A 10,256-nucleotide genomic window follows, 5' to 3' on the forward strand; every position below is an offset into this window, starting at 1 on the left:
CTGATGATAATCACCAACATTTAATTTCTTGAACTGTTTAGGTTCACAACCCTGGGCTTTAAGCTTTTGAATAATCTTCTGCTGTTTGCATTATACCTGTTGTTGATCTGCAGATAGGTTTACAGCCCTCTTATTAGAAAATAGACTATTGTCAGATTTAATTGAAAACCATTGTAGTTACTGTTTTGTGTACTGAACCACATTAACCTCTTGAGAACCTCCCTTCTATATTAGTTGTGTCCCACAGTGCCTTTCAATCCCCTTTTATTCATTTTCTCTGATTTTTCCAAAATGATATGCTGTTCTATAAATTATTTATTGCATGAAAGCTTAATTTGGTTAGAAGATTGACTAACTTGGGAGCTTTTTAAAAAAAAAAAAAAATACAAAGGGGAGTTAAGTATTCTTAGGCCAACACGGCTTATTTGTTGCATGTGAACTTCTACTGATGGACCGAATGAGAATACGAGGACCATTCTGAAATGCAAAGGTGTATGTTCTGTAATTGGGAAAACACATACCCGGCCTGCATAACACTCTGTGTCAGAACAAGTAGTCCTGCCGTTTGGCTTTCCTGAACAAAAGTAGAGTGTTGGAGTCAGGCAGGTCTAGGTTCATGTCCTGGACTCAAAAGGGACTCTTTCTAACTGGCTGACGGTGATGTGTTCTCTGTGCCTGGCAGGTATTTAGTTCTGCCATTGCTTGGAGTGAACTGCAGGTGATTACAGCTGACTCTCAGGGTTACCTTTCCTGTGGGCACTTACTGCTGGGGCCTTGTTTCCACAATTCTCTTGGTTCTGGAGGAAGCATTAGTTTGCCTGAGCTTCTCCTCAGCCCTGGGTATCTGACCATACCCTGCCACCCTCTTGCACTGAGATCTCACACCCCTGCAGCCAGTTTTATTAGAGAGGACCCAAAATAACCGTTGCCTGCTTGTTTCTACAAAGTCCCCATGTGCAACCCCAAGGCTGCAGACCATCCCAGGCTCTTCTTATTGTTAGCCAGCTCTTCTGCCTTCTAGATTTCCAGTTCATGTCCCCATCATTTCGCTGGTTTCAGTGAGGCGCCAGTACTTTCTCTCTCTCAGGCTGAGGTCAGTAGAAGGGAGTAACCCTGCCACTCTTTCCCCAGTGGGAAGGGAGACGCGTGGCAAGTGCTCGCTCTTAGCAAATCATCTCATCTGTCTTCTGAAAACCCTCTTTACACTCTGACCCATTTTTGTATTTGGATTAGGGTCCCATGAGTCCTGGAATAAGTCACTCACTCTGAGAGGCCCGTGGCTTTTTCCACATTGAGGCAGGACTATTCCCATAAGGGTAGCCACAGCCAGCCCATAGCCAGAGCTCGCTGAGAGCCAGACTGCACTCGGCTCCAGGTGCATTGACACTTGCGTTGGTGGGGTCAGATAGACTAGGGTGATATAAGTCTCCATGTAAGTACCCTGGTGTTTTGTAGGTGCAAATCAGGTTGAAATAGTGATTCTTATAGCGCAAGCCATCTTGGATGTTGTAAATATTTCCTAAGGCATCTGAATTTCTGCCACCTAAAGCTTAAACGGGGATTTTTAACTGCCTTAAGGTGGCATCCTCTCTCATTGGTTGATCTAGTGAAATGCAAATTAATTGTTGGAGTTGGGAGGGGTGATTTTTTTTTTTAACCTTCCTCTGAAAGGTTATAAGTTCTTTAGACCGGAAAGGGGAAATCTTCAATATTCACTAGAACTCATCAACTCAAAAGAGAAGCACAGTTGAATTTGCTATATATCATTAGCACAGAATGCCCTACCGAGAATAAAAACTAGAGATGAGTCATAAAGTACAGCCATAAAGTCAGAGCTTTTATTAATGACAGTCTACAAATCTCCTTGTCCTTTTCTTATTCACTGTCTGCTTTGTAATTCTGATGTACTCATAGTTAACACAGATTGACTCTTCTTTGACAGCTGTAATTTACTTCAGTTTTTTCCCATACTTTTCTCTCTTTAAAACATTAAGCCTTGTGGGGCTGGGGTTGTAGCTTAGTGGTAGAGCGCTTGCCTAGCATGTGGGAGGCGCTGAGTTCGATTCTCAACAGCATGTACAAATACATAAAAGTCCAAAAAAAATATTTAAAAAAAATAACATTAAGACTTATGAAATGTATTGCTTGATTCAGGTGCTCTTAAAAAGAAAGCCCTGTTAGAGAATGAGCAAATCGCCTTGGGTTGTGAGACTGCTTTATATCCTCACTTGAGGAAAAGTTTGCCTTGGTTCTTCAAGCAACCCCAGATTAGGAGCCCTGGTGAGCTGAGAGTTCCCTCTGGGGAATGTTCATGTGGGTAAATGATAACATTATAAGTGTGAATTACTGGTTTCTTGGGTTGTGAAAGCAAACAGTGTCAAGAAGCCCACCATGAAACCCGAGAAAGGCTTTTCAACATGTTTGAACTGCTCCCTGCAGCCCTAGCCTACTTCCAGGTGACAGCATCCTTCCCTCTGGATGGCCTGTCCTACCCCAGGCTGATCTCTGTGCCTGCACTTCTATTTTCCCCTTTTCTCATCCCCTCACTGACCTCTTCCGTCCCAGGAGCACTGTCCACTGAGCACTGTCAATGCCCACTGCCATCCTGGGAGTTGAGGAGAAGTCATTTCTGTACCCCACTCTCCCATCCCTGCAGTCAGCAAGGCCTGGTGATTTTTCTTGGGAAGTTAGTGCCTTTCAATTCTGTACTTCCCTGTGAAGGCTTTATCCCCAGAGTTCTGACTGGCTTGTTGTAATAGTGTTCATACTCCTCTCCATCCTTCTGTAGACGTCCATTCTGCATTCAACTGTCAGATACTTACATCCTTGGAGAGGGGCATCATAGTACACAACTATGATCTCAGCAACTCAAGAGGCAGAGGCAGGAGGATCACAAGTTTGAAGCTAGCCTCAGCAACTTAAGTGAGGCCTTGTCTGAACATAAAAAGGACTGGGGGTATAACTCAGTGGTAGAATACCCCTGGATTCAATCTCCAGTACTGTTTTTTTTTTTAAAAAAAAAAAAAAGACTAGCCCAGGCAACATAGGGAGATCAAGTCACAAAAAGTAAATAATAAATAAAATTAAAAGACACATCCTTTATGAAATTGTCTTTACTTATGTTGCCATTCTGTTCAGTGGCTCCTCAGTAACAGCTGACTGAACTCCCCTCTACCTGCCATCCACATGCCCCATCATACCTCCACCAGCATCACCACCCACCACGGAACTGAACAGCTTACTAGTCTTCCTCCCTTCTAGCCTCCCAGCTGCTCATTCATTCATTCATCATTCTTTCCTCTCTCTCCACTCTGCCCTTCTTTCCTTGAGTCTCATGCATTTCCATCACCTTGTCCCCTAGAAAGGTATCCTTTCCCTGTTAACCCCTCTGACACCCCACCTCCATGTCTCTACGCCTGTACTTAAGATAGACTTCAACCCTGCTTAAGGATTTACTTATTTGGGGCCCTCAATAAACCACTTACTTTTGGTCTACATTTTACTACTTGTATTTTTAGGACTGTATCTCAAGGATAGAAATGACCTCATCTTCCTACTTATCGCTCTGGGACCTTGCAGAATGTCTGGGTATCTGATATAAACCAAGGACTTCATACATTCTTGTCAAATCATCAACCCTTTCAAACATGACTCACAATTCTATTTTTGTTCTTTCTACCTCACCCCACAGCTTGATGTTGGATACAAAATATGTAGGCAGGTATGCTAGTCAGCTTTCCATTGCTATGACATAATACCTGAAAGAATCAGCTTATAAGGATGAAACGTTTGTTTTGGCTAATAGTTTAGTAGGTTTCAGTCCGTGGCCACTTGACCCTATTGCTTCTGGCCTGTGATGAAATAGCACAATCATGGTGTGAGCTCATGGAGAGAAGGTTGCTCACATCATGGTAGTCAGGAAGCAAAAAGAGAGAAGGAGAGGCAGTGCAGTATCCCCTTCAAGGGCACACCCCAAAGACCTGAGTCCCTATCATTAGGCCCCACCTCAAATTCCACCACCTCCTAACAGCACTACAGACTGGGGACCAGACCTTCCACTGTGAGCTTTGGGGGACATTTATGCAAACCATAGCAGCAGGGTTGTTTGTCATCGCAGGCCCCGACCCCAGGTGGAGGATGTTTTGTTTCCTCTGAACATATCCGTTATAATCACTTATTAGAGAAATTGGCTGAAACTAGATGAATGATTAAAATCAATTATAAAATGACTCTTGCATGTATCTTTGCTTTAGTAGCACCATGGAGAGCTCTAGAACTGTGCTGTTCAATTAATTAATAAATCTTTCACTTATTTTCAAGTCATTGGATTTTTCTCCTCCCTCTGTGTCTTTTCAGAATGGGTAGCTTGTGTCAGGTCCAACTTCCTGGTCCTGTGCTACCTCCACGATGTGAAGAACATTCTGCAGCTGCACGACCTGACCACCGGTGCTCTCCTCAAGACCTTCCCGCTCGAGGTCGGCAGCATCGTGGGGTACAGCGGACAGAAAAAGGACACTGAGATCTTCTACCAGTTCACTTCCTTCTTATCTCCAGGTGAGGGTCTCTTCACTGCTAGTCACTTGAAAAAAATCAGACAAGGGATTTCTTTTGGTAAATGGAAATACAATGCTGTTATTGCAAATCACACAGGCTGTTTTGTAGCCCAGATTGCTTAATGGGAATAAAAGAGTAAAAATAGATGCTCAGAACAAAGGAAAATGTGAACACCTAAAAGTGCACCCTCGTAGATCTTGTATTCTGAGTCTGTTCTTCTGGGGACGGGAACAACTATTGTTCTAAGTTGATTAAAAATTGGTGCCAACACATATCACCCTCAGTTCAGCCTTTTGGTCTATACAGTCCACAAGGACACAGAGTGAGGTAACAAAAATAAAACATAATACCTGTAGCCCCCCAACATTAATAAATCTGGCAGTTGGTAAACTGATTTAAAATATGCTTCTAGTCTTAACCGTATGAAAAAAAAAAGTGTGTTATTTTGGTTCTAGTGGGAAAGGAAGTATACTTGTAAGATTTTTTATTTTGAGACAAGGTCTCAATAAGTTGCCTAGGCTGGCCTCCAACTCATGATCCTCTACCTCAGCCTCCTGAATAGCTGGAATTACAGGTCTGCACCACCACACCTGGCTAAAAGAATTTTCTTTTTCAAGTTTTTAAAAAGTTGGCCACGTTCATTCTGCTTTGTTTTGTTTTTTTTCCTCTACTACTCCACTGTACTGTTGGTATACAGTCACAGCTGTACACATTCTGTGATTTGTCCCCAGGAGTCTGGCTTAGTTGGCAATTTGCAACTGACCAGGCAGAGCCTGTCTTAAAAGCAGTCTGGCTGAAAAATGTCTGCACTTTCCTTATTCATTTGTCGAGCTCCTTCAGCACTTTTTGTCCCACCCGATTTTGTTGCAGTCGTTGGTTCATTAGAGAATTAGGAAGTTGCAGGAGAGAGTTCGGCAGGTGCAAGTAGCTCCGTCCTCCTCTGGGATTTGGCCAGATCACAGTAATGCCTCATCCACTTTTCCTTTGAGCCTCTGAGTCACAGAGCTGGCAATGGATAAGAAATCTTATCGTGGTGACAGGTTGCTGTCAGGGTTATTAAAACCAAGAGAATGATGTTCTGTAAGTAGGTCTGAGAATAGACCTGGCAGGCTTTGCTTTCTTCCCAAACACCTTTCAGAAGATGGGGTGGGGGGGGGGCCTGGGAAAAGAGTCCCAGGAATGTGGAAACCATGCCCAAGGCCTGGAGTCGGAACTCCCTGTCAGTCTGTGTCCCCCACCCTCTCTTCCCTTTTCTCCCTGGAGCCTGGAGGGCAGCAGCAGCCAGTGAGCAGATAGAAGAATCCATTTTCTCCAGATTAACTCACTCACCCTACTGCTGCAGGGGCCACATTTATCTCCTCAAACTCATATTGGTTCCCAAAATTTTACTTTGGAAAAATCTCATATCTTGAATGGTTTAAATGAATAAAGAGCAAAGAAGAGCACAGGCCAGGGGAGAGGGGGTGACTCACCTGCTGTTAATGAAAGCCAGCATCCCCAGAGGCCTATAAAACTCCTTCAGTGACCCCATCTGGCCATTTATTTCAGGGACAAGCTCATCATAACCTAGGGGAAGAAAGGGCTCATTGTCCTAGTATAAAATGATTGGTTCTGTGCAAGCAAAGAAATATTACCCATGACTATGGCTGTGAAGTTTGGAAGGAGAAGTGTGTTCCTGGTTCTGTAGCACCAGGCATCTTCTGAACAAACCTTAATTTGTTATTGCAATGCTTGTTTTGTCTCCTTTGTCTCTTCGTCTTTCTCTCTTTTTCTTCTTAAATGCAACTTGTTATCGAAAACCAGAGAACAGGGCTTTCAGACTCAGACCTTCTAAGGTGAAAAGGAAAAAAAGTCAGATAATTCAAATCTATCTCAGAAAAGGAAGAATTGTCAGTGTGTGTATGTACACGTCATGCACACACATCTACTCAAAAGCTGCCAGGAGCTAGCCTCTGAAGATTAGCCGTTCACTACAGTCAACAGCAGAGACACGAATTATAAGTAAAGCCTCAGGGTCACAAATAAGTATAGCCCCAGTTTCCCGCTGTGAATATGAGGTACATCTGGCAGGTGCATGCCAGCTAATCTTGTTTCCCATGGAGGTACATGGAGAAGATGCATCCTGAGCCAAGGCCATTTGTGACTTTTGCACCTTAAGTCACACTTGGGAGAAAACAGGCAGCCAGGGCAATTTGTAGCATGATGCACTGATTCTCTGTACCTCAAACCTCTTAGCATTTGAACTGATTAATTCTGTGCTTGGGGAACCTTGGGGGTTGCCCAAGGTTAGCTCCAGAGAGATGTGCCTCTTTTAATAATCCAGGACAGGAGTGCCACAGGCATGGCTCTGGGAGGCAGGGATGAAATCTAAAAAGCCTTCACAGGCTGTTTGGGAAAGACAGGAACTTTTTAGGGGTCTTGATTTTCTTTTAATTGCATTAAACCCAAACTATAATCAGATAAACTGGTGTCTACAGACCTCCCTTGCCTTCCCTCCACATAGCAGCTTTCAAGACCCCCCTGGTTCTTGTGCACTTCCCCTAGAGTGCCTCCCTCCTTCCATTATTTCAGATTATACTAGGGACATGCCGGCTGGTCTACCTGCCTCTCTGCCCACTGCCAGAATGGCCTTGTTGAAGTGCTGTTTTCATCTGGAATCATCTCAAGTCCAGAGACGACTTCTGGCCCTAAGGAAATTCCATAATCCAATTTTCTCTTTCGGCCTTAAACCTTGACATTTGTTGCCCAGAGAGCATCTAACTGGTTCTGTTCTTCATGATTCTACAATGTTTCCTTCAAACTCCATCTTCCTTGTTCTTTCCCCCATAGAGCCAAATCAGATAGGATACCAGCATCAGCAGGTCACAGTGCTTCAGTTATGGTGTGAATGTGCAGTGGGCTAGCCTGGGCTAACCCAGGTGGATTGATACATATAAAGCTTTAGTAAAATGTATTAAGGACTGGTTCCTTCAGGTTTAACCCAGTTTCCCTCCAGGACCCATTGTGTACCCTTGCACAGAATAGAAACAGTATTTGACACCCTTTCTTTGAATAATGACCAGCCCTTGTTATTTGTTTACTTCCTGCAGCTGTTGGAGTTGACATCTTAACCTTTCTAGATAAACAAGCATGAAGAGTGCCATCTCCTATTCCTTATCCTGCATTAAGGATTTGCATTCTAGTACTTGGGTGACTTGGGTGAGGTCAGTGAGCTGACAATTCTGGCTCCTAAGTTCATTTTCTGAACTACAGTTTGTGGAAAGTCGCAGCTGAATCAGGTTCTCAAATGGCACATGCGTGGGCTGCACTCTGTCTTCTTTTTGTTTGTTTGGAGACTTTCTTTCAAGGATTTAGGTGCTTTTTGTGTTTGCGATGGGTCCTAGGTACTGATCAAAAAGCTCTTGAAAATTAAAGTGTGTCTGAAGAGAGCCTTTTGCTCTCCAGATTACATTTATACAGTCAAGAACAGTGTTCAGTGTATGTAGTTAATCGGCATGCGGGACAGAGTGTGCTTGGAGGTACATTACATATAAAGCTGTATTCTAACGAATATCCAAATATTTTTATTGGTGCATTATAATTGTACGTAATAGTGGGATTTGTTGTTGCATATTTGTATATGCACACTGTATAACAATACAATCTAGCCAATATCATTCCCCAATGTTTCCCCTTTCCTTATCCTCTTGCCCTCAGTCTCTTTCCTCTACTGTACTGATCTTCCCTCAATTTCCCTTTACCACCACCTTTCTTTTCCTTTTTTCCTCTCTAGCTTCCACATATGAGAGAAAACATATCCTTGACTTTGTGAGTTTGGCTAATTCCACTTAACATAATGTTCCCAAGCTCCATCCATTTTCCTGCAAATGACATAATCCAAATATGACTTAAACTAAGAAAGTCAATACTTTAGTCATGTTATATGTCTTCTTACTGCCAATGTTAACCAGACATCTAATTTTAGTAACCTTGAAATAGTTTATAAGCAGGAGAATTGAAATACATTGATATAGACTAGCTGTCATGCTGTTAATGAATATAAATAAATATATTACTCCTTGCCCGTGGGGGGCAAAGTATTGTTTCTTAGCTGTTAGTGAAGTATATACACAGAGGAGTTGGAAGAAAGAGTATGTCGCCATTTTAATGCATGATCAGTCAATTTAAATGTGCCCCGGGGGAGTACCGTTTGGCTTTCAGTTTTCCAGCAAGTACTGGGATCACAAAATCAATTTTTCATATGCTTGACAGCATATGTTTAAAGCATTATGTGGGAAAGTACTGTTTTCACACCAGCCACTCTAATTCTGTTTCCTAAACCACCGCAGTGCCATTGTTTGCAGACATTAATGACTAGTCTTACTTATTGTTTCTTTGATTTCGTTCTTAAATGTTAGAGAGTAGCATTAAATTCAGGAAATGCAATTTTAATTAGTGGTTAAATAAGCTGAAATTTTTGGTGTATATTAATCACTTTGTGTTGCTACTGAGATCATCAAAATTGAAAAAGCAGTTCCAAAGTGACTATGATCACCTTTGGCCCCCTCTGCTATCGGTATGTGTGTCCCAGGATAAGTAAGTGGCAAGTAGCAGGAGCCTCAGGGTACGCTTCAAGAGACACCTGACTGGCTGTTAACCTTAGGCAAGTCATTGGAGTTTTCTGTCAATTGCCTTTTGGGCAGAAGGCCCCAGGTGAAGTTTCTGGGGTTTTTTTTTGTCTTGCACTTTTAAGTGACCTGCTTGGAGAAAATTTGTTAAATTTCCACAGTTGGGTGTTTTACCCTTTCTTGTTTTTCAAAGTGCATTAGAATCTTCTGTGGTGTGTGCTCAGGGTAGTGTTATAGAAGGAGGGGTGGCATTCAAGGGTAAGGAGGAGGGTGAACTCTCACAGGACACCCCTTGTGCCAGTCTCTGTTGTCAGCCCTTTCTGGGACAGTGACCCTTCTGTTTCAGTAGTGATTGACTGGGACCCTGAGTCTTCTCCTGTCTTGCCTTGCCTGACACACAGTTGTGCTTTGTGGCCCTCATTGCCCTTGCCTCTGTTGGTGAGTCTTGTGGACTAATCTAGGACTTCTCCTTTCAGGTATCATTTATCACTGTGATCTTACCAAAGAGGAACTGGAGCCCAGAGTTTTCCGAGAGGTGACTGTGAAAGGAATCGATGCTTCTGATTACCAGACAATCCAGGTATGGAGATTCTGATCTTATTACTGTGAGAGTTGGGAGATGTGACTTGGGGGCTGGGCTGTTCACACTCTACTTTGTCAGAAGCCACAGAGGCAATCTATAGTAATATAGACAACAAATATCTTTGGAGCCCCTGCTGTTTCTGGGCATTGAGCCAGATGCTGAAAACTCAGCAGTGAGCCTGGCATAGTCCCTGCCCTCTCAGAGCTTATGGGTTTTGCTCTTGTGGCTGCTATTCTTGACAAGAAGCCAAGTTCTTTGTCTCGGGGCTCTTATTGCAGTAGCTATCAAAGCAACACCGTTTGTCTGTGTCTGTCTACTTACTTGAAAATGGTTAATGTTCTCACTCAGGTCTTTCAGAGATTTGCTCCGTGGAAAGTGTTCACTCAGGTGCTGCGAGTCAGTATTTTCAGTCTGAAGTTCCTACAGATTTCTGCTTGGCAGAAATAGAGTAGGCACTCAGTAACAAATTTAAGTGGTTAAATTAACTAGTTAGTTGTCGTGTTACCACAAGC

General features: G+C 43.0%; 1 protein-coding gene across 1 annotated transcript in view; it reads left to right on the top strand.

Annotated features, from left to right (window-relative positions):
• Prep (prolyl endopeptidase) overlaps positions 1–10,256 on the top strand; it is a 119,018-nt gene that overhangs the window by 71,456 nt on the left and 37,306 nt on the right. Inside the window, exons 9-10 of the mRNA XM_046430652.2 lie at positions 4,357–4,554; positions 9,638–9,741. Of these exons, the coding sequence (XP_046286608.1) occupies positions 4,357–4,554; positions 9,638–9,741 (302 nt within the window). The remainder of the gene's footprint in view (positions 1–4,356; positions 4,555–9,637; positions 9,742–10,256) is intronic.

Source organism: Marmota monax, unplaced genomic scaffold (genome assembly GCF_021218885.2).
Source record: "Marmota monax isolate L192 unplaced genomic scaffold, Marmota_monax_Labrador192_F-V1.1 WCK01_AAM20220418_F8-fsc00013, whole genome shotgun sequence".
NCBI lineage: Eukaryota > Metazoa > Chordata > Mammalia > Rodentia > Sciuridae > Marmota > Marmota monax.